Consider the following 24,290-nt stretch of genomic DNA (forward strand, 5'->3'; position numbering starts at 1 on the left):
CACCCCAGGTAGTTCATAACTTGTTTGCTACCCTCTCCACAAGCCTGAGCTGCATATCTTTGTCTTTATCTTCACTTACCATAAGTAACAAAGCAAATAGCAGGAGTCCCAGAGAAATACTCATTGTAATAAAAGTTCATAGTGCAGATGCCCAGGACTAATGCTTAAAAGTTAATAATGCTTGTTCAGCAAAGCAAATTTAGTGTGCCAGTTGTTTTCTCCCTGATATCTCATCCTTTAAAATATACTAACTATTCATTTAAATAGTGAACCCCCCGAGGGCAGCCGGGGTGGCTCAGCGGTTTAGCGCCGCCTTCAGCCCAGGGCCTGATCCTGGAGACCCGGGATCGAGTCCCACGTTGGGCTCCCTGAATGGAGCCTGCTTCTCCCTCTGCCTGTGTCTCTGCCTCTCTCTCTCTCTCATGAATAAATAAATAAAATCTTAAAAAAAAAATAGTGATCTCCCACAATCCCTAAATACTAGTGTCTGCAGAAAAAAAAAATCTCTTCATTTCCTAAAGAAGAAATGCAAACCCCATAAATACATCTTGACATTTTACTAATAAGTAGTGATGTAGGACCCCCTTTACATACAGACTTCTAAGAGAAGCATCAGTGATTCTAAGAGGCAGGACATCAGTCACAAGAGGCACACAGGGCACTTTGGCACTTTTGACACTGGGGGTGTTCTGACTCTGTATTTATAATTACAAGTGTTTCAATAAGAAGTATACTGACATTAATGAAAAAATATTCTGGAGCAAATTTCATTAAACTGATTTTTTACCAATAAGTCCATTCTCTACACAAAGCAGTTGAACCATTTTCCCTTTCTGTCACTTTCCTTTTTATTTCTCTGAAATGGTCCATTACTATCACTTTCCTAATATAAATTGCATTAGGATTTGATTCCCAGAATAGTTTCTTTAAAAAAAATTATTTATTTATTTGTTCATGAGAGACACACAGAGAAAGGCAGAGGGAGAAAGAGGCTCTCTGCGGGGAGCCTGATGTGGGACTTACTCGATTCCAGGACGCTGGGATCAAACTCCGAGCCAAAAGCAGATGCTCAACCACTGAGCCACCCAGGCTTCCCCCAGAATAGTTTCTGTCCATACTAAGTTTTCTCAATTATAGCTTCACTACTGTAAATTTGTTCTTTTGGCCATTATTTCTATATAATTCCATTTTCTATGTTCTAAATATAACCAAGGTTTGATTTTTCTGTTGATTTATAGTCTGCAACAGATTCTGCCTTATGCAGTTTCAGCTGCTGTTCAGTTATATTTTATTATTTATACCGAGATCCCATTTCCTTCGGTCACTAAGAGCTATTTTCACAAAAATGCCATCATTCTTTACTTTGCTCTCCAGTTAAAATTAAGCCATTGTCAGTTTTATTTTGTGTTTGTGTTCTTATCAGAATATTTGTTAGGTATTTTATAGAAAATTGGGCTTTTGTGTTTTTTTCTTAGAGCAGAGTATGGTGGTGTTTTCTTAGAGCAGAGTATGGTGGTGGTGTAGATACCACGCAGGGTGGAAGCTTTCTGCTTCTGCAGTATAGAGTTAAACCATGATTGAGTGAAGCTTAAGGAAAATTTGAGGGACAAGCCAATGAGTGCAATAAAGTGCAAGAATTGCACTGTGAGAGTACCAAAAGGGCATGCAACGGCTTGCTTATGATGTAGAGGAATAAGAAATCACTGAACCATTAGAGGAGACAACTGGGAAGAGGCTGTAAGCAACTAACATCAAAATACAGAATTATTTGGTGTACATGCTAAATATGATAGGTGATAACAGACCTGCTGTAAGCTTGATAAAATAAGGACCAGGAAAGGATGGAATTTGGACACAGCAAAGGCTGCCTAGTAATAGGTAGTACCTGAGGGCAGCGGATCCTCCTAATGCCTAATTTGATAAAAGACCTCCAGCTGGGAATCAGGTTGTCTCTGACCTGGTAGATGTCTCACTTCTCCCAGGTTACTTTGACTACTATTTTTTTTTCTTTTTTATCTATTTATTCATGAGACACAGAGAGGCAGAGACATAGGCAGAGGGACTCCATCCTGCCACCCCAGGGTCATGCCCTGAGCTGAAGACAGACGCTCAACCACTGAGCCACCTGGGAGTCCCTTGACTAGTAATTTTCAAGAGGCATGGGGGAACTGGCTCTATTTACCATGTCCTTGATCACGTGATCTTTTGTGCCTCTTGTTTGTAGATTCCATAGAAATGAAAGTGGGAGCAACTTCAAAAATGATAAAACACAATGTCAATCACAAGACGCATTGCTATGGTTATAATGAAGGGAAATTCTTTGCTTATCCAGCATCTCCACAAATGCCAGAAACTGTGCTAGAGGTTGGAGTTGCACAGAAAACCTGACATAGTCTCTGAGTCCAGAGCAGTTAGAGAGGATCAGGAGGCATAGATATTGTGGTACATTCTGTAACAGAAGTACAAGTGCTTTAAAAGCACAGAAAGAGAAAGTAATACACTTGGCTTGGGAGAGCCTTCCAAAGCAGGTGGCATTGATTTGGGCTTTGGAGGATGAAAAATGGGAAGGTACTTATTAGGTGAGGAAGAAAAGAGAATTGTTGGTCCACATCAGTGACATTAATGATCCCCATCTATGCTGTATTCTTTTGATCCTTTTAGAGGCAGAGTCCTGGGCCGATTGAGTAATCCACATGAGCCTATGTACTCATGTTCTCTCCATTCCTGCATTAGGAGGCCCAACTCATTGTATTTAAAGTCATCATGTAGATTACATACCTTACCAAAATATACCTTAAAAAAAAATCTTTTAAGGGATCCCTGGGTGGCTTAGCGGTTTAGCGCCTGCCTTCAGCCCAGGGCGCGGTCCTGGAGTTCTGGGATTAAGTCCCATCGGACTCCCTGCATGGAGACTGCTTCTCCCTGTGCCTATGTCTCTGCCTGCCTCTCTCTCTCTCATGAATAAATAAAATCTTTAAAATAAAAACATAAAAAAACTTTTTAAAAATTGTGACCAAAAGTGACAAAGGTAATTTTTCTTCTTTTTTTTTTTTTTAGTAAACCACAGTTAAATAACCCTTGGCAGTATCTTACCACATTCATTCTTGAAACAGCTCCTGCAAATGGCTTATGTTCAATATAATTTTGCCTTGGTGATAAGGGTTTCCTTGGCTTTTTAACTTTTTTTCTGCTCAACTCCCACCTATCATGCTAGGAAATCCTCTAAAATTTATATAATTTTACTTATAAATTGATATTTTAAAAAAGATTATTTATTTATTTGAGAGAGAGAGCGCAAGCATGGATGGGGGGAGGGGCAGAGGGCGAGGAAGAAGCAGAATCCCTGAGCAGGGAGCCTGTTGTGAGGCTGGATCCCAGAACTCTGGGATCATGACCTGAGCTGAAGGCAGATATTTAACTGACTGAGCCACCCAGGTGTTCCATAAATTGGTATTTTAATCTTATTGTATAGCATACTTATAAAACATGGTATACTTTTTAATAAATCAATTTAGGTAAATTTGTTCTTTCATCCATAAAATTAACATTAGTTTTTGCTATGTAATTCATTTATTCAGCAAACAAATATTGATAATTTGTTTTTCCTGGATAGATAAGATTCTTGGGCCTTGGAGAGTTTTGTGGTGCACATTTTAAAAGTGTCCCCTAATCAATAAGCATGTGAAATTAAAAGTTTTTATGAAGCACTATATAATTTCAGAATGAAAAGAGACATTATTACCTGTGGGAAATCTAGGAAGACATCTTTTTTTCCAAAAAATAAAAATAAATAAAAAACATGAAACAAAAACACAACCAAACCCTAAGATAGCTTTCTTGGTGCATATACAATAACTACAAAAAAATTTCATTCAAAAGTTCCTTTAGAAAAACCCCCAAAATTCCCTCTTATAATTCTCAGTTGGTGAGCTGACCACTCAATTGAAAGGATACACAGAAATGAAATCACCACAAACACTCACAGGGTATTGGGAAGAATTGGCTAACTCCAGTTTCGAGGACCTGGCTGACATTTTCAACAATTCAGTGCTAAAAAAGAGCCCCGTGTTTACAAGAGAAGTGCCATTTGACCCAAGCCTAAGTGTTGGATAGATATTGGACATGTGGGAATGGAAGAAGGTTATTCTAGACAAAGAGAAAAATATATATGAGGCCATATAAGTGAAGAGGTGTATGCAGCCACATTGAAGAAAAAAAGAGACATCAGAGTCACTTGAAGGCAAGGTCATAAAAAAAATTATGGATGGCATTTCTCAGTTTTAAAAAAAAGCAGGCAGGAGCTAGCTAAAATTAATGTGAGGATTTGAGTTTCTAAATTTGAATATTTTTATCTTCAAAAATCTCCATGTACATGCATTAACTCCTAAATTTACACTGACTCTAGGTTGAAATACCTAGAGAAACACGAAAGAAAGAAAGAAAGAAAGAAAGAAAGAAAGAAAGAAAGAAAGAAAGAAAAGAAAGAAAGAAAAGAAAAGAAAGACTGAAATAAAGTCCAGAAGCAAGTAACATTCAGTTATCGCCAGAGAGCAATGGAAATGTGATCTCACCTATGAAATATTTTGAAAAATTTGAAGTAAGATGTCAAGCTGCTAATGTTGAAAAAGAAGACCATTTCTTTCAGGTTGACGAGAAAACTGAAGGCCAAGATATGTTATCCTTTCATTTGTGACTGTGGTTTAAACAAAGAAATGACAGAGCATTAGTCACATTATGTGGTACAATAATGGCCCCCAGGTACAGTAGTTATTTAAAAAGATGATGACACCTTTCGAATTGTTAGACTAATGCTGTAAATCGTTTCTGTCCTTTACAAAAAGGCATTATAGTATGATATTTTGATGCTTTTGGATTGCAAGGGATAAGCAAGTAGCTTTGAAGAGCAACTAATTTAGGAAGATTTAAACTGTAGAGCAGTCTAAAGTTTTGTGGCTATTCATGGTATTAAACTTGATACACTGGCAGAAGGCAGTACAGAATTTCAGTCAGGTACACTGGCAGATCTCTCAAATCAAATTTGTAAAACTCATCTAATGTCACTCGCAAAGACATTTTAAAAAGACAAGAAATGTAATGGAGGAAAAGAAACATGTCTAAGTAATGCAATTTAAAAATAACAAGATAGAGTATTTCTAGCAATCACAAGGATTACACACAGAGGCTATCAGAAGAAAATATCTTCAATTTGGAAATAAACAGTAGTTGTAAAATGAATAGAATAAGAGAATTCAAGTAAATCATTTTTATCAGTGTGACAAAAAATGTTCAGGTTTTTTTGCAAAGGTTTTGAACTCTAGAATTTTTTCCTTTTTCTTTTCATTTTTAGAAGTAAATTCACAGCATTCAGCGTGTCAGTTTCATAGCAAAGCTAACATCTATATGTTAGAAATCCAGAACAAAAAAGAAGAGTCCTTTTATTCGTATTAATAACTTATGAGCTTATGGACTTTATAGCAAACTAGAAGAAGGAACTAGAAAAGGTGAAGGAGGTAACATAGACAAGATTAAGATTCTTTTTTTTTTAAGATTTATTTATTCATGAGAGACACAGAGAGAGAGACACAGAGAAAGAGAGAGAGAGAGAGAGAATGAGAGAGAGAGAGAGAGAGGCAGAGACACAGGCAGAGGGAGAAGCAGGCTCCCTGCTGGGAGCCTGACATGGGACTCGATCCTGGGTCACCAGGATCAGGCCCTGGGCTGAAGGTGGCACTAAACCGCTGAGCCACCCAGGCTGCCCAAGATTAAGATTCTTAAACATATTTTAATGCAGTGGTGGCAACAGTAGCGTTCAAGAGAAGTAACACTTTCTAAAAGCTTATTAATACACTTAAGGCATTAAAAAAATATGCTATCGGTACAAAGAATGTAAGTCTGCTGAGATATTGTCAACAGTTTGCAGACTAGATATTGAAAGATCTCAACCCAAACACAAGATTGCATTTAACTGTGTGGGGCTTTATTTGAAGGGGCCTGATTTTGTGTCTTCAAATCCTTTCAGTCTAACCAAAGCATAACAATACAAAGCTAAAACTTACCTGATAATATTGCTGATTCATATATATATATATATGAATTATATATATAAATATATAATATTCACATATTTAAGTTAATGATGAGCAATGAGGTGTTTTAAGAATTTAAATGGTGGAGAGCTTATGTGCTTACAAATGGATTCTTTAGTCATATAGTCAAAGGTGATTTGTTCTCTCTGGGATTTTGCTGCCAACACCTAGTCAATTTCATTTGGCAACAATTTTTATGATGCCTGAAAGGACCCCTTTATTGTGACCAGTTGTCTGCAAGATTGTTTGGTTCAGTCCTTCCATATTTTGAAGTGGCATTTTCCTTATTGTTTGTCAGCCTAGATTTTGTGGAAAGGGGGAAAAAGACCTCAGGCCTTCCTTCTTCTGAAGGCTAATCTTTTCCCCTCTAAAATAATTTCCTCTGTGTCCAGATATTATACTTTGAAAGTTTATAGAGGGACTGTTTTGACCATTTAAAAAAGTCTACACTGGGGTGCCTGGGTGGCTCAGTTGGTTAAGCATCTGACTCTTGATTTTTGCTCAAGTCATGATCTTGGGGTCTGAGCTTGAGGCCATGCCCAGCATGGAGTCTGCTTAAATTTCTCTCTCTCCCTCTCCACCTCTCAATTCCACTCACAAATGCACTGTCTCTGTGTGTGTGTGTGTGTGTGTGTGTGTGTGTGTGTATATATATATATATATATATATATATATATATATATATATATAAACAGAGTCTGCACTAAGACTTATGAATTTGAATTTAAGTTTCCAAATCAGGTTAAAGTTCTGTCACAGAAAAAAAATTGTTAAAAGTTGCAATGTAGCTGCGTGGACAGATAGGTAAGAAAATACATATACTATTCTTAGGACTTCAGCTATAATGCCAGTAACTTTCTTATTTTATACTGAGCTTCCAGACCTGGAAAATAATATCTTAGCTAGCTCAGTCTCATGTAACAATACCATAGACTGGGTGATTTAAACAACAGACATTAATTTCTCATAGTTCTAAAAGCTGTAAAGTTCAAGACCAAAGCTCCAACAGGTTTAGTTTTCCGTGAGGGCTCTCTTCTGGTTCATAAATGGCTATCTTCTCGCTGTATCTTTATACAACAGAGAGAAGCACCTCTGGTGTTTTTTCATCTTCTAATAAGGGCTCTAATCTGATCATGGGGGCTCCACCCTCATGACCTCATCTAAAACTAATTACCTCCCCAAAGTCTCACATTTGAATTTATTAGGGATTTAGAGCTTCAACATATGGTTTTTGGGAAGGATGCAAACATTCAGTCCATAACACCAAATATATATTTTGAGGTACCTTAACTTCTCTATTCTCTACCTTTAATATATTCTAATTGTATTCAAATTATTTCAAAGCTGAGGTGTATCTGAATGTCATGTTTTATGCTTAAATGGAGTGTCTTTTAGTTGAAAAAAATAGGTGATACTTTTGGAATAAAATAACATTAAATTAAATATTATAAATAAATGTAGTAGGTTAGTATAGTTCTTTAAGAAGTATTAGATTTCAAAACCATTTTCAAACCTCTCTAATTTGTGAACATAGAGGAAATGAAACTCAGTAGTCTTTCTAAAAAGATTGTTTCTGGGAAACAGAAAATTCAAATGACAGATCTATTGTATGTTATAATATAAACATATCTATCAGATGCCTAGAAACAAAGTTAAAAAGTCAACTATTATATTTACTATTTTATTGCTTTTAATCCTTATGGTATGTGCTAATTTCCACATTAATGACTTGGTTAGAAAATGACACTGAACCTGAAGATTACTGAGAGCTACAAACAAACCTCTAATATTGAGTGAATCTCATGGCCGATATCAGCAGTAGCTTTATTTTAGTATATAGACTATTACAATAGCCATATTATATTATTCCACAGACTAAATATTAGGAATTACATGAGAGTTCCTTTTTATTTTATTTACCTTCATTTTCAGACCCTAACAGATAATACATACAGTTCAAGAGAAACCTGAAAGTGAGAAAAATCATTGTACTATTATGAGCAAGGTCAAAATTTTAATCTTTTTCTTAAAAAACTTAATATTCGGGATCCCTGGGTGGCTCAGCAGTTTAGCGCCTGCGTTTGGCCCAGGGCGTGGTCCTGGAGTCCAGGGATCAAGTCCGCGTGGGGATCTCGGCATGGAGCCTGCTTCTCCCTCCTCTTGTGTCTCTGCCTCTCTCTCTCTCTCTCTCTCTCTCTCTATCATGAATAAATAAATAAATAAATCTTAAAAAAAAAAAAAAAGCAACCACTTAGTATTCTTTCTTAGTATTGTTAGAGAGGAAACCCCCCCTCTAGGATGCTGGCAAAATCTCTTCATAAGGAGGGATCTCCCTGAAGGCAATCTCATACAAAATTGCCCAGTAGGAATTTCTGGGGGTTGTTGCTGGCCAAAGGATGCTGCTGATGGCCATGCAGCACAGGAGATGGGTGCTGGAAAAAGCTGCCTGCACTGCAGGAGCTGGGAGCAGGAGAAGCCACACAGGCATGAGCCTATCAAGTAGGCCCAATGGAACCAAAAAGCAAATCCCCTTCTTCCTGCAATGTTGTTCCAGCACCATCTGCTGACAAGGCTTATTGACAGCTGGCAAAGAAAAAATAAAGGTTCCAAATTCATTTTCATAGAACAAGAAAGGAAGAGGAATTTGGACCTGAGAGGCCATATATTAATAATTGGCATACTTCATTCCTTTGGCCATCCAGTGCTATACTGAACTTTCTACACACATTTGAATTCCTATATAGCAACAAAATAGATTTCCAACTAACAAAATCAGCTATCCACGTTGCAAGTAAGGGTGCCCTCTCCCTTTCCTCCAAATGAGGAGGTACATAGTCCCAAATCCCAAGTTACTGTGTTCAACACAGGCTAGAGTAATAACTCCTCAAAGTCAGCCACAGTTTCACTGAATATTCTGTTACCCAAAGACTATAGTGTAAGCTACCAACAGCATGTATATAAAATAAGAAAGGGAAGAAAACTGTATACAAGTAAACATGTCCATATAGCAAGAAGAGAAAAAAAATATACAAAACTAATATTTCTGTAATTATCTCAAGGTTGTAGATGATATCCATGGATTCCATCTTTAACTACCCATTCCTTTTCTCCCTTACTTTCTGCCAAAAGCTTGACTGTTCTGAGTTCTTTATCTGAATGACCCAAATCTTTATTCCTAAAGGTATGCATTCTCAATTGTTCTGCCTTTTCTTGCTTGCTATAGTTTTACATTGACTTTTACAATTGGGCATGAAAGTAATAAACTGTGCCCCTGAGAATCCTCAAGGTTGCAAATATAGTCTTTTTTGTCTCCAACTCAATTTCTAATTGGTAATATGGATTAATTGCTGCATCTTTTTATTCCTTTCTCTATATTGTTTCAGTGATATAGGAGTCCCAAATTGCCAATTAGAAGTATCATCTTCCAATTTGGTGGATTCATTTTTGTGTCCCTGATGGAAGCATTCCATGCTTGGAGCGTAGAAGAACTCTCTAACCTAGAAGTTATGGGTATGGGAAGAAAAATTGTGCAAGTGGTTATTACATGTTCACTGCTTACTTTCTGGAACCATGTATTTTATGAGGGAAATGGCTAGCATGCAATGGTCTCTCTGAGCAGCAAAAACTCAGGGCAAAGTGCATTTCTATTCCGTTGTTCACTAACATCCTCAAGACCCATCCTTTTAGAATGTGGTCTCCCAACTGGCATTGTAACAGTTTTCAATAAGGCATTCCTACTTCCTAAACCAGAATATCCTCTGTAAATAATAGTCTCTCCTTCATTGCATTCCTATGTACAGTCTAGAATTTGTAGGTCATTTCAATCCAAAATTGGTGAAAGCAGAATCCCCTATTTTATCTAAGTTTTAAAAGGTATGACTTAGTATTTTATCTTTAAGTGATAAAAATGGCTATTGGTTTGAGAGAAACATCTTCACATATGAAGAGTCTTCTAAGTTACACTTTTGAAAAAAAAAAGATTTAAAATAAGTATGAAATTTCACTAAATGACTTTTGGAATACAAATGGATATAATTGTAAAGATTTTTCTTATTTTATGTATTGATATCATGTGATATCAATACATCTCTCTATAGTGAACCATTTTTATTGTATTTGCTTTTGCTGCAGTAACAAACAGCCCCCAAATCTTTGTGGCTTACATACACAAACATGTTACATTAAGGCTGTAGATTGCAAGCTCAATCTGACTGCAGATCTGTTCCATTGTCTTCCTGTGTTCAGGATGAAGAAGCAACAGTAATCATAGTAGAGGGGAAAAGACAGACTGAAATAAATCATGCAATTTCTCTTAAAGCTTCTGCTTGAAAACGGCAAACCTGACAACCATTCCGATTCTATTGCCAAAGCAAGCCACGTGGTCAAGCCCAATGTCAATGAGGTGGAAAAACATACTTCTCCCAACAGTCTGGTGAAGGGAGAATGAATATTTGTGAAAAGTAATGCAAACTACCATAATTACACTCGAAGAATAGACACTTCTTGGTCATGGCAAATTACTCTTTTGACACACTGTTAAGTCTATTTCATAATATTAAATTATACATAATCTTAAGTAACATCTATAATTTTTCATGCTTTAAGAGTTTTGTAAGGGGTGGTAGAAAGGGAGGTGGGGGGGCAGGGGGTGACTGGGTGACGGGCACTGAGAGGGGCACTTGATGGGATGAGCACTGGGTGTTATGCTATATGTTGGCAAATTGAACTCCAATAAAAAATAAATAAAAAACAAATAAAAAAAGAGTTTTGCAGGATAGTTATGTTTGCTTAGTACAATGAACTGGGTAGTTTTACATATTTTTCTCTATATTCTATATATGGAGCTATCTATTCCTCTTAAGAGATTTTTACCAGCACTGTTTAGAACTGAAAGCATTTGGGGGAAGTAATTTATTTGAGAACATAAAACAAATTTTTTGTTGATTAAACTTTTAAGTAGTTTTATTTTTTCTAGAAATCATCCACTTTGTAATTTTCAAATTTGACACTGATAAATAATATATATATATATTTAACATATATACATGTTATATATGTTTTCTACACGTTCTAACTTTTTTTTTTTAAGATTTTATTTATTTATTCACAAGAGACACAGAGAGAGAGAGAGAGAGAGGCAGAGACACAGGCAGAGGGAGAAGCAGGCTCCATGCAGGGAGCCCAATGTGGGACTCGATCCCGGGACTCCAGGATCACGCCCTGAGCCAAAGGCAGACATTCAACCGCTAAGCCACCCAGGTGTCCCTGTTCTAACCTTTCTATCATTTCTAATTTTTTATTGGGATTTTCTGAATTTACTATATTGCAATTTATTCACTTTTCTTCAATTTTCTAATGCATTTACTATTTCTGCTTTTATTTTTGGTAGTCTTCCTCTTGCTTTTTTCATTTTCTGAATTGCTTAAGTAAAATGATTAGTCTTGTTCATAAAATAAAAATCTAGCTATGAACTTAAGTTTAACAATATTATATAATTCCATCAAAGCAAAAACTCAGGGAGAGGTGTATTTCTATTCCTTTGTTCACTAACATCCTCCAGTATCTAGCACTGTGCCTCTGCACAGAGGCGTTTCACAGGATAATATTCACAGAATCTGTTCTGTATCGTTTCTTTTTTGGAATTATAGTTATTTCTTAATTCCAACAATCTTAGATTTTAGTTTAAATTTTCATTAGTTTACCTAGTTTGGTGACTCTCAGACTTTAACACCCATCAAGGCTCACTTGGAGAACTCATTAAAACACTAATTTTTAAATTTCAAGACACAGGCTCTACTCTCAGAATTTCTAATTCAATAGGTTTGGGGCAGGGATCTAGAATTTGTATTTTTAAGAAGTTCCCAGGTAATGCTGAAGTCTCCCTGGGGTTCACACTCTAAGATTCATTGGCCTGGTTTATTTCATTTTATGAGCATGTTAATTACCAGCTTCTGCTTTGGAGAATTTATTGAGGTTATCTTGGTGACTAAGGAATAGCTTAGGTATGCTTCCCTAGCTATAGATATTCTACCATCTTAAGTATTTAAAAATTCTGTCATTTATTTTTTATGTAATTGAAAATAGACTAACAGTTAATAAGATGTATATCAAAACAGCAAACTGTTGAATTCTCTAAGTTACCATACGGCACAAGAGAGTATAATCTTTTTATGCATTTCTGGAAATACTTTTTAAAAAATAAAAGGCTTATCACAAACCTAGTTGGTTTAATCAAAATGTACCACAAATATCCAGTATTACGTCTGTTAGCTATCTCTATTTTCTGAAAAAAACAAAAACAAAAACACAAAGACAAAAAAAAAAAACTGATTTTGCAAAACCTTACCTACATGCAAATCATTTACCTGAGCCACTACTTTGTAATTCAGGCATTAAATCACATTTTCCTTAGTCCACCCAACAGAGGTAGTTTTAGTCCTTTTAATGATGAAACTGGCATGTTGTGTCATAAGCTCTCTATGCATGTGCCATTTCTACAAAGTGACGGGCCTTGTACCTTTGGATTTTCTTCAACCAATGGTTCTAGTTAAGAACAGCTTCCAGAACAGCCCGGGTGGCTCAGCGGTTGAGCGCCGCCTTCAGCCCAGGGCGTGATCTGATCCTGGCACCCCGGGATCGGGATCGGGATCCAGTCCCACATTAGGCTTACGGGGTGGAGCCTGCCTCTCCCTCTGCCTGTGTCTCTGCCTCTGTTTCTCAAATAAATAAATAAAATCTTTAAAAGAAAAAAAAAAGAACAGCTTCCAAATTCAATAATCAGTTTTTCTGAAGCTTGCTCTGTTCTTTTTCTCAATTCTATTTTGTACTTCCAAGTCTCTCTTCCTCTGATTTTTAACTCATTTTCTTCTGTGTGGTGTATCTTTGTGTTATAGTATTGTAAAATTTTCCTATGCATTGCTTTCTACCACAAATTCTACCTAATCGGACATTAATACTGATGCATCTTCTAGTATGACTTAAGTATGGTCACTGCTTCATTTGTAATTTTTCTGAATAATTTTTAGAGGCATCTCTTATAAGCACTAAAACCACTGGATTTTATTTCATTATACACCCACTCCAAGAGACTTTTTAATGAGATTTAAGCGTTCACAATTTTTAAACAATTTTTACATGTCATTTCATTATAGAAAAACCAGAAAGTACTAGTATTACAAAAAGAGAAATAAAATCAGTTAATATATTAAGATTTTTAAAATGGATTGACATACTAAGGACATTTTTTCTAATTATTATTTGTTTTATAGATTTTTAACACACAGACTTTAACATTGTTACATAGCAAGAATTATCAGTGTCTTTTCCTTTTTGATTTCTGAACATTTCTGTGATTAAAAAAGGCCTTTTCCTGGGGCACCTGGGAAGCTCAGTTGGTTAAGCTTCCAACTCCTGATTTTGGCTCAAGTCATGATCTCTGGAGTCTTGAGACTGACTCCCTGTTGTGCTCAGCAGTGGGGATGGGGCTGGGGGTGGAGTCTGCTTGAGATTCTTTCTCTCTGCCCCTCCCCCAGCTTGTGCACACCTGTACACTTTTTTTTAAAAAAGGTCTTTTCCTATCTAGAGATTAAATATTCATCCTTATTTCCTTCTGATTTTTGGTTTTTACTTTCTTTACATGTATTACTTTGTTCTATTTAGAATTTGGTGCATGTGTATTTTACTCATTTCAAATAAAAAATATAATTCTTTTATATACAATACTCTTGGGCATACTGTATTTAGGGCATTGCAGTAAACATTCAATATTTATAATTAGTTTTGTCAAGTATTAGAATTATTTTATCTTTATCCCTTCACCTACCATTATTTATCAACATGATGCTGGTTATTGTAAGAGAAAAAAACTGTTATTGTAAGAGAAAAGAGGAATGAAGTATTTGAGACCTTATAGGTAAATCAGGGTTAGGGGATTGTGGTAAAAAGTGAATCTAAAATAATGACACACAACTCATTAAAGAAATCAACTTCTGGCATTTTCAGTATTTTTACACAGTAATAACCTGCATTGTTCAATGTTAAAAATCTTTGTTAATTTTTTTTTGCCTTGCTGTAAATATAAGAAGCATTTTCCCTTGGATCTCCACCAAATAATTAGTGTTTTTTTATGATTCAGTTATCTTATTTAGCTTAAGATAATTGAAGGAGAAAATGCCAGCATACTGTATTCTTCAAACCTTTCTACTGCATTGTTTTGTGTTTAAGATAACTTAATACTTGTGTAGAAATAACCATGGCAGAACATTGCTCTAATCTAAAGCTTTCACATGTCTCACTTTCTTTCTTTTGGTTTACTTTGCCTCAGAGTTCCCTATCTTCTCCCAATATGTCATTAGAAAGATATCTACATACACTTGCTCCTCTTTTTCTATCTATCTATCTATCTATCTATCTATCTATCTATCTATCTATCATCTATCATCTATCTATCCTCCTTCCCTTTTCTCTTCCCAGGATCCCATGCTTTGATTGTGATTTTAAAAATTATCCTCAAGAAAAATTACTCATTTGCAAATACAGTATCCTAAATTCTTGTATTTGTGGAAAAAGTACAAGTCTGCAAATCCACATTTGTAGAATTTTGTACAATACGAATTATAGTTGGGAAGACATTATTGTACTCAACACGGTGTTTAATAATAGAAATCTGGGATCCCTGGGTGGCTTAGCAGTTTAGCGCCTGCCTTCTGCCCTGTGATCCTGGAGTCCTGGAATCGAGTCCCACATCGGGCTCCCTGCGTGGAGCCTGCTTCTCCCTCTGCGTGTGTCTCTGCCTCTCTCTGTGTGTATCTCATGAATAAATAAATAAAATCTTTAAAAAATAATAATAGAAATCTGCTTAATGGGACTGTATTTCATCTGGTATGGAAACATATTTAAGACAGTGGAGTTAATACAATGACTATATCTCTATAACTAAAACACCAAGGCTACTAAAGAGGTTAATTCTACTAATTCAGAGGTTAATTAGTAGAATGACTAATTCTTATTAGTCTTATCAATACATAACTGAAATATTAACAATAAAAGTTTGCCATGACAACTGAAAAAGATCTACTGGAAAATGGCTTTTTGGTAGTACTAAAAGTCATAGAAAAATACCTTTATATTTTTGCTTCTTCCAAAGTACTAACAGTTGGCATTGCTCAAAATTAGTAAACTTAAGATATTAAAATATTTTATCCATGACAAATGTCAAGGGCTCTAAATGTGCTATTACAATAAATGAATGACCTGCATCAGTACTTACCACTTTATTTTTTTAAAGATTTTATTCATTTATTCATGAGACACACAGAGAGAGAAAGAGAGGCAGAGACACAGGCAGAGGGAGAAGCAGGCTCCATGCAGGGAGCCCCACGTGGGACTCTATCCCGGGACTCCAGGATCACGCCCTGAGCCGAAGGCAGGCGCTAAACCACTGAGCCACCCAGGGATTCCCAGTACTTACCACTTTAAAATAGTTAATTTACTTTATCCATATATCAAATTATATCAATTATCATAGAAACATGTGCCATATGTTAGTCTTATACTTAATTGATTACAAATAAATGCTACTATTTTAACAACATAATAATAAATGTAGCTCACCATCAGGGAGATTAGTCATTAAAATGGGTACAGCAAAACAATCAATGCAAACTTATTACCAAGGAATAACTTAAAAGAAATGATAGGCAGTTTGAATGAGATTTAAAACACAAGCCAAAACATTAAAAAGTTGAAGAATTGCAACTCAAACACCACACAAAGGTAGTATTAATGCCAGAGAGATTTAATTGCCAATGACTGACAGAAGTATTCTATATTGCCAGTGTACAAGGAATTTAAAAAAGGTCCTAGTACAGAGTAAAAATGTTACAGTAATGTTAGTCTCAAATGGAAAGTATTAACAAGGCTATCGATTGTAGCAAAAATAACATTGATAAAAAGGTATATAAAAAAGGTATGATACTGCAAGAGCTGAATCAACTTATTTCAAAATTTCTCCTTGGAGAAATGCTTCTTTCCACCGATGTTCATTACACATCCATTTAGGTATTATGTTTTTAGAAAGTAGGAGGAAAGATAAAAACAAAACAAAAAACAACCCAAAACAAACAAAAAACAACCAGAAAATGGAACCTGAAATAATCAACAGAAAATATTTTTGAAAGCAAATCTGATGCTGGAGTCTTAATTTGATTATTACATCAAACTCCAGCAATCCTTGATTGAAAGTAAATTACATCATCTCGCATGATGCTTAATGGCAAAATTAGCTGAGAAAAATGGTGACATTAATAGCCATAATAAAAAAATATCATAAATTACTAATTACATTTAGTCAACAAACAGGGTTATTAAATAATACTTCCCAAATACAACAGGTAGCATTTCTAATGAATAGCTGGGTTTTACATAACACCTCTCTTTATCCTGAGTGAATTTGTAACAAGGTTCATTTATTTATTTTTAAAGATTTTATTTTTTAAATATTTTATTTATTCGTTCATGAGAGAGAGAGAGGCAGAGACTCAGGCAGAGGGATAAGCAGGCTCCAAGCCATCGAGCCCGACATGGGACTCAATCCCGGGACTCCAGGATCACGCCCTGGGCCGAAGGCGATGCTAAACAGCTGAGCCACCAGGGCTGCTCTCAAGGTTCATTTAAAATAAGGCACAGAACATGTCTGTCTTTCCCTGGTTTAAACGGTTAATCAGTAATGACTCAGATACAAAGTACCAGGACTCTTAGGGAAATACCATAGTTTTAGGACAGGTGTTCTCAACCTTTTTTTTTTTTTTTCTTTTTCCTTTTTCTGTTGGCAGCTCATTCATATTATAAGGGAAAAGAAAAGGACTGGAGTCCAGTGAACAAAATACTAATGATTTTTAAAAACTGAGGTAGAAAATAGCCAAATGATAACAGCTGGGAATTACAAAAGTACAAAACATTTCATAAACATAAAATATCACATAATCCTAAAAAAAGGTAGTTAGTGGAAGAAGAGCAATAATTAAGAATAGTTAACATGTCTCAATATAACACTGAGGACACACTAGCAGGAAAGCAACCTTCTTGAATATTATGGAAATTCCAACTGCCTGCATGTGTGCATATAGAGTAAGAATCTGTAAAGTTGCCAACAGTTGGTGGCATTGCACAACAGAGTGGAGTCCTGAATTAGAATCCTCAGTTATTTGTGGTAATGCAATAATCTTAGTCTATGAATACCAAATTTAGTAATAAGCCTTAATAACTCATTCAGCAGGTTACTACTAAGAAGCACTTAGTTGCCAGTAAAAATCCATCTATGAAATTGGCTTCATTCATATATAAGTATAAAAAATGAGTCTTGCATTTTTCCATGAAGGGAGCTCTCAAAGCCCATGAATTTGCTTTATTACAAGACTGATTTAGGGAACCCAGTGTCTGACATAGAGCTCAAAATAGACAATGTAGTGAGTGTATGGACCTAAAATATACAGAAAGAAAATAAGCATGTGTGATTAATATCTGATTTCATAAAAACATATAAAGTACAATTTCATTGATCTGATGTAAGTTTTGATACATTTTAGTATGAATTGATTTCTCAAAGCATATAACGAATTCATTCCTTTAATCACTTCAGTGATATTAAAATTGTTTTTGATTCATAAAAACCTTACAAAATTACTGCAAAACATTTCAATGTTTTTTGTTGATCTTTAGATGTGTGAATTTACAAATCAAAGATGTATCAGCTTTTTTTTAGTAAAGGCAATCACACCACAGCAAACATTCTAAACTTTTATCTGAATTTAGAAATAATTTCAGCTATGAACATAACAAATCTAACAATTTGTATTTCACTTAGGAGCAAGTGTGGTGCACTATACTATGTCAGCATCTAATGCAGTGGCAGAGTTAGGATATGACAAGAATTAAATGGAAAAGGCCTGAAGAAAGGTTAGGTAAGCCATTTTTACCAATGAAAGCATTGTGTCCCTTTGTGAATGGCACGGTGTGGTGAAATGGGGTGGATAACGGATCTTGGGGAGATGCAAAAGGACTTCGAAAAAGCCTGGCATCTTCCAGAGAATAAAATTAGAATGTTTGTTGAAACCACTTTGTCCTTAATTTTAGCAATTTTTCATTACTTACTTTTAGCAGCTAATGAGAAGGATGGAAATTACTGCAGAATGACTGAAATTTTAGTATACCTGGTATTACAGCACCCTCTATCACATGATCATATATATACAGAACATTTGCATGTAGTAGTCACTTTAATGTGGGCAATATTCACTTACGTACAGCTTTCCCGGTTCTAGGGCTTAATACTTTCCAGCAAAGGGGCCAAAGGCCTATACATTTTTCCAGTTCTAGTTTCATCACTCTCTCTCCTGTAATAGCGAAGAGCATTAATGACAAAGCAATCCTGAGCTCTAAATTCTTCCAGGTGTGCGTCTAGTGCCAACAGCTTAAATGTCAGGGGAGAATTTTTTCAAAGCTATTATTATCCAGCTCTACCCCCCGGGTCCTTCCCAGTAGAAACTCCGGGTTTTAAGGCCAATGTGTTTTAAGAAGCCTTTCGGGGACTTGTGAGGCAAGCTCAACTTTAAGAATCACTGCTATAGAAGAAATGAACAGACGCTAATGTACAAATTCTGAAGGAAACGTATCTCGCTTTCACTATACACACCGATATTCAGTTAAAACGTCATTCCAATAAAACACAATCTCATGCTTGCTACCTAACGGTGTCGTCAGGCCTACAAGCTTCCAGGGAAACCTAGGTTGTCACTAAGAATTCAGTATCAGGGAAGAATTCACCTCGATTTTGCAGACTTCGGGGAAATTACGTTTCCTCTGGCTATCTAAAAGAAATGTGCCGTGCCCACAAACCCAAATTCAGCCTGAGCATTTCTGAGGCTTTGTCTGGGAAATGTCCTTAGCCTCTTTGTTTTTTTAAATGTTTCAGGCTTTTATTTAAAATCTAGTTAACATACAGTGTAACAGTTTCAGCAGAATTTAGTAATTCTGGCCTTTTTTTAAAGCAAAATTCCCACTAAGTCCTACGCTTCCCGATGGGCTCCCAACACGCCCAGCGCCCGCCCAGCGCCCAGCGCCCGCCACGGCCTTAAAGCGTGACAAGAAACAAAAGCTTTTCTATCAGAGGACAAGCTAAGCCGCCAAGTCTGTGCGACCGTCCGAGCAAGGGGAAGTGCTCCGCTCCTGACAGACGGGGACACTCACGGGGCGGGACTGGAGCAGCTCGGGAACAAGGCAGTGGAAACATAAACACAGGGACACGTTTTTTCTGGGCTTAACTCTAGAGAAAGAAATCCATTTCCTCTCCATTTTGGGATTGGGAACACACAGCGACTCCCCCACACAGACCCCTCTTCAACGTCCCGGGAAGTGCTGCGGGGAACCCGGCGGGGCGGGGCGGGGGCGCGGGGGCCTCCCTTCCCGGGGGGGGGGGGGGGGGGGCGAGAAAAAACCGCAAGGGCCGAGGTTTCTCTGGAAGGTTCCGAGAGAAAAGTGCGCGAGCCCCTCCTCGGGCGGTGGGAGACGCGGCACCAGATGGCGCTGCCGCACCGAGAGCCGCAGCCTGGGCGACCACGGGGGCGGAAAGAGGCGTCACCGGATCCTTCTCTTCGTGTCCCTCGCCGGAAATGCGCGCTGGCGCCAGCCGCTGGTCCCGGATATTAAGCCTTCTGGAGAGTTCCCGCGCGGGGGCGGGGCTAGGACCGGAACCGAACGGCGCCCGTCGGGCCTCGGGGCGGAAGCCCCGGGCGGTACCAGCAGGGCCGGCCCTGCGTGCGCGCGCCTCTTCACGGCGGGAGCGCGGGGCTGGGGGGCGGTGGAGAGCGTGGGGGGCGGGGCCTCGCCAGGCGCCTGCGCACTTTGGGGACGTAGTCGCCGTCGGCGTGTGCGTCTTTCTCCACCTTTGTACGTTTGCTGGCCTTGCGAGGCGGAAGTGGTGACGTAGTCGTTTTTTTGTTTTGTGTGGTTTCCCCCCACCCCCCCCCTCTCCCGCCCACAGGGTTTGGGTTTCTAGCTGTGAGTCAGGCTTCTGGAAGTCATTGTGGAAAGTTAAGGGTACATGAGGTAAAAACTCGAGCTGTATTTTCCTCTTGACTCTAAAGCGATCCAAATGTTTGGTGGGCGCGGTCCCAGTGCTGGTACGGACCCAGCTTTTCCCTCTAAATCTCTGGACCGGCCTGATTCCACCCACTCTGCTTCTTTGAGCGTCAATCATTAGGCGGTAGGGATGTCACAAGGGAGCGCAGGCAAATTGTTCTGCGGAACCCGACACAGTTATTTAAGGAAGCGTGCTTTCGCTTTTTTAATAGTGCTTTTCAAGAATTGAAGGAGTTCAGTCGACTTTTCTGTTTTTGTCCGTGTAAACATTTTATATTGTGCTTTTTGGTGGTATAGTCCTGGTCCTCATCACACTTTGCGAGCTTCAGGAAGGCTGCGGGCACACAGCATGCCAAAGGAGGAGTCTGCCCCTTCTCCATTTTTGCCAAGTAGAGGCAAACCACTTGGATGGATGGATGGGCCGTAGTGACTAGTGAGGAGTGCACTGTTTTGTTTTTAGCTGCAGCAGCAGGGAAACAACGAATGTCGCAGAAGCAAATCTGTATCCGTCCTGTTTTAATTTTAGATTGTAACTCCAGAAGTGTCAGCTGCAAGGTGCTTGGTTCTCCCAAGGAATTTGTTCCGTTCTGGTAAACACTTATCCCTGTGTTTCAGAGCTCCTCCTGTCCTGTGGCCTACCGTAAGAATTGAGTACTTGAGAGATGCAGAGCGGAAGTAATAGAGACTTAAGTGGATAGACTAAGAGAAGCAGGTGGACTGGGGGATGCAAGGAAGTTAGATCGCCTCTAACGGCTGAATGAGGACGTTTTAGTTTCTTGATTAAACCTTTTGGGTGGTCTTGGTAGTAGGTGTAAAGAAAGCTGCCGTGGCTTGAGTGTGGGCAATATTGCAGTATCATTAGACTGACTACAACGAGGACAAGTAGGAGGCAAGACATTCAGGAAAATGTAAAAAGGGCGGGGCGGGGGGGAACCATAGTGATAGGTATTAGAAAACGTGAAGGGGCAAGAGTCAAAGGTGTGATAGATGTGGGAAGAGGCTGATTCGGAAGACAGAACAGTGTTAGATCTCAACCTGAGTGGTAGAATGAGGAATAAGTTCTTTATTAGAGGTTTCCGTTTTGGAAATAACTGCATATGATTGAAAGACTCCTTCATTTTGCCACCATTATATACTAGTAACTTACACTAACATAGTTCTCCATAGTTTAAAAAATGTATCCGTTTATTTTATTTATATTCACAACTAGAGGCATTTAAATCACTTGTCTGAATATACCTCAACTCTTGTCCCTCACTGTGCTTGCCTGGCAAACCTGGCTCATGGAGAAATCACGCACTTAAGTTTTCTGTGCTTGCGCCCAAGAGCTTGACGATTGGATGAGCTAATAATGATCTCACACCTAAATGGGCTCTCCATATTGTCCAGTCATCCAGCTCCTTTTCTCTAGTGACTTGACTGTTTTCTGGAAACCAAATATTTCATTATTCTTCCTTTCTCAAATTACCAACTGTCTCTTCAACCAATTACTCTGCTTCATACTTTATTAAAAAATGAAATTGTGAGTCTAAGCCAAGAATTCTTTTTTTAGCATCTACTCTGCCCACACCTGTACTTTTTAAATATCTTCCATCTACTTTTAAAGGATCCTAGGTCTTTCTATCGAATGCAAACATGATACTGTTAGTTTTTAGTTTTAGCCATTTGAGTGGGTATAGGTGTTAATTTTATTTTTGTGAAGTGTATTTAAAACTTTTGCCCGTTTTTAAAATGGAGCTTTTCTTATAATTGAGTTGTAGGAATTGTTTATATATCATGTATATTATTTATTTTGTTATTTTGTGATGAAAGCACTTCACGTAAGATCTGTTGTCTTAGCAAATGTTTAAGCATGTAATATATTACATATTGGCACTGTGCTGTACAATAAATCTCTAGAACTTACTCATCTTGTATAACCAACTTTGCACCCTATAATACCTCTGTTTTCCTTTCCCTTTGAACACCTTTTATGTCAAAGTGTGTGTTGTGAATATTTTGCTACCAGTTTGTGGCCTGCCTTTTCATTTTCTTAATAATATGTTTGGAAGACCAGTTTTTGTAAGTTGTATATTTCTAGGAATTTGTACATATTATCTAAATATTAAAGTTCATTAGCATAAAGTTGCAAATAAAATCCTATTATCTTTTAAGTATTCACAATTTATTACATTTAAGCCTGTTATCCATTGCCGGTTAATTCCTCTGTATGGTATAACAGTAGGAGTTGATATTCATATTTTTCAAAATGAGAATCCAGTTATTCCAGCAGCATTTGTTGAAAGGATTATCCTTTTCCCCATTGAATCACTTTGACACCTTTGTCTGATTTTTTTTAATACCTCTTCAGTTCTATTGGTAAATATATGTCTGTCCTTATGCCAACTTATCCAACGACCTTTTTTCTCAGAATTGTTTCGGTCATTCTAATTCTTTTGTATTGTAATATATATCTTAGAATTGGCATTTCAGTTTCTGAAAAAGCCTGCTGTGATTTTGATTGGGATTGTTGAATCTGCTGATCACTTTGGGGAGAATTGACATCTTAACAGTATTGAATTTTCCAGTCTATAATTATGGCATATCTTTCCATTTGTCTTGGTCTTTTAATTTCTCTATGTAATTTTCAGCATACAAGTCTTGCACATACATCGTTAAGTTTTTTCCTAAGTATTTCATGCTTTTTATTTTTTTTAAATGTATTGTTTAAATTTTAATTTCCAGTTTTGAGTCATTGTATTTTTCAGTTCTAGAATTTTCATTTGATTCTTACAGATTCTACTTCTCTAGTGAAATCCTGAGTGTGTGCCTAATAACTCCAATATTTAGATCACCTGTGGATCTTATTTCTATTGTCTTTTTCTTATTCCGGTTTCTTGGTGTGCCCAGAAATTCTTAATGGAATGCTGTCTTTGTTTATGAAAAAAATTAGACTCTGAGCAATCTTTTTTACTTCCATAAACGATTTTACTTTTACTTGTGTCAAAAAGGTAGGCCAGGGGTATTCAGGCTGTATGGTATTCAGTCTGTTAGGTCTGGTGTACTTCAGGTCCCTTCTTATTACAACGATGGCCCTTTTCTGTGTCTCAACAAAAAGCCTGAAGTATTTTCAAAGGCCATTCCTCATTAGTTGTCCTTGAACACTAGTTTTTATTTTCTCAGAACCATGGGATTCCCGAAAGCTATTCTTGGTTTCTCTCCTTCTTAGCTAATCTGCCATGTTCTGAGTGACTTTCCCAGCCTCAGGAACAGCTTTCAAATTGGCAAATAAGTCAAAGGGAAAAACAGTTGAATATGGGCAGACTTCTCCCCACCTCTCCAGGAACTTGTCCTCTCAAAATTATCAAAAAGATCCTTTTTGTATTTTTATTCAACTTTTCTAGTTCTTCAATTAAGAGGATGATCTGATTAAAAAAAAAGAGAGAGAAAAGAAAAGTCCATCATTGGCAGAAATGGAAGGTCCTCTTAACGTCTCAATGATGCCAATAAAGAGTATTCCTTTTCCGTGTCAGTGTTACCATTTCTTATTCCCAAACATCAGAAACAATCCAGGAGACACACCAATGGCTTTCTGTCTTGCTTCTGGAGGTGGTGTCTCTAGGGCCTCACAGAAGTGATACCACCTTGCCACAGAAGGGCTCTTAGGAAATACCCTTAAGTTTTCTTTAGACTTTGCCTCCCTGTGTCTTCTGACCTCTGCTCCATCTGCTGAGGGTCCCAAGGTAGTTCTCTTTTCACTCAAACCAAGCACTACTATCACTGTAGCTATAAATTTAGTCTGTCATCTTTGGTATTCTTAAAATACAAACATGTGTTCCAATCAGCCAGGAAGAAATGCATCCCTTTATTTTTATAGATATCAATGAAGAGATATATACTCCCCAGACAGAAAGTGGATTTGATTTCTTATGTAATTTCAAGCACTGATTATATAAAACATTGCCCACCAGCTCATGGGTGTGCTATATAGAAAGGTTAGAATAGGCAGGACTTAATCCCAGATTCCCCACTTCTTGATGGAGGATTACGTTATTTAAATTTACTAAGCCTTAGTTGCCTGATTTGAAA

The 24,290-nt window shown here is 37.4% G+C and overlaps 2 protein-coding genes across 12 annotated transcripts in view; one reads left to right on the forward strand and one right to left on the reverse strand.

Annotated features, from left to right (window-relative positions):
- Positions 1–20,340, reverse strand: part of LOC125753680 (uncharacterized) — a 43,050-nt gene extending 22,710 nt beyond the window's left edge. The window contains exons 1-2 of the mRNA XM_049101461.1: positions 19,677–20,340; positions 18,386–18,478 (exon numbers count right to left, since the gene is read on the reverse strand). Of these exons, the coding sequence (XP_048957418.1) occupies positions 18,386–18,478; positions 19,677–20,340 (757 nt within the window). The remainder of the gene's footprint in view (positions 1–18,385; positions 18,479–19,676) is intronic.
- STARD13 (StAR related lipid transfer domain containing 13) overlaps positions 1–24,290 on the forward strand; it is a 511,253-nt gene that overhangs the window by 98,918 nt on the left and 388,045 nt on the right. For 3 of the 11 annotated variants that reach the window (XM_035718325.2, XM_049101342.1, XM_035718324.2), the window contains one exon: positions 17,950–18,046. The exons of 5 other annotated variants lie outside the window; for them this stretch is intronic. The gene's annotated coding sequence lies outside the window, so the exon portion shown is untranslated. Of the gene's footprint in view, positions 1–17,949; positions 18,047–19,977; positions 20,031–20,057; positions 20,190–24,290 lie in introns of those variants that run through there. 3 more of the 11 variants (XM_035718354.2, XM_035718339.2, XM_035718348.2) reach the window with 3 other exon arrangements.

Source organism: Canis lupus, chromosome 25, assembly GCF_003254725.2.
Source record: "Canis lupus dingo isolate Sandy chromosome 25, ASM325472v2, whole genome shotgun sequence".
NCBI classification, from domain to species: Eukaryota; Metazoa; Chordata; class Mammalia; order Carnivora; family Canidae; genus Canis; species Canis lupus.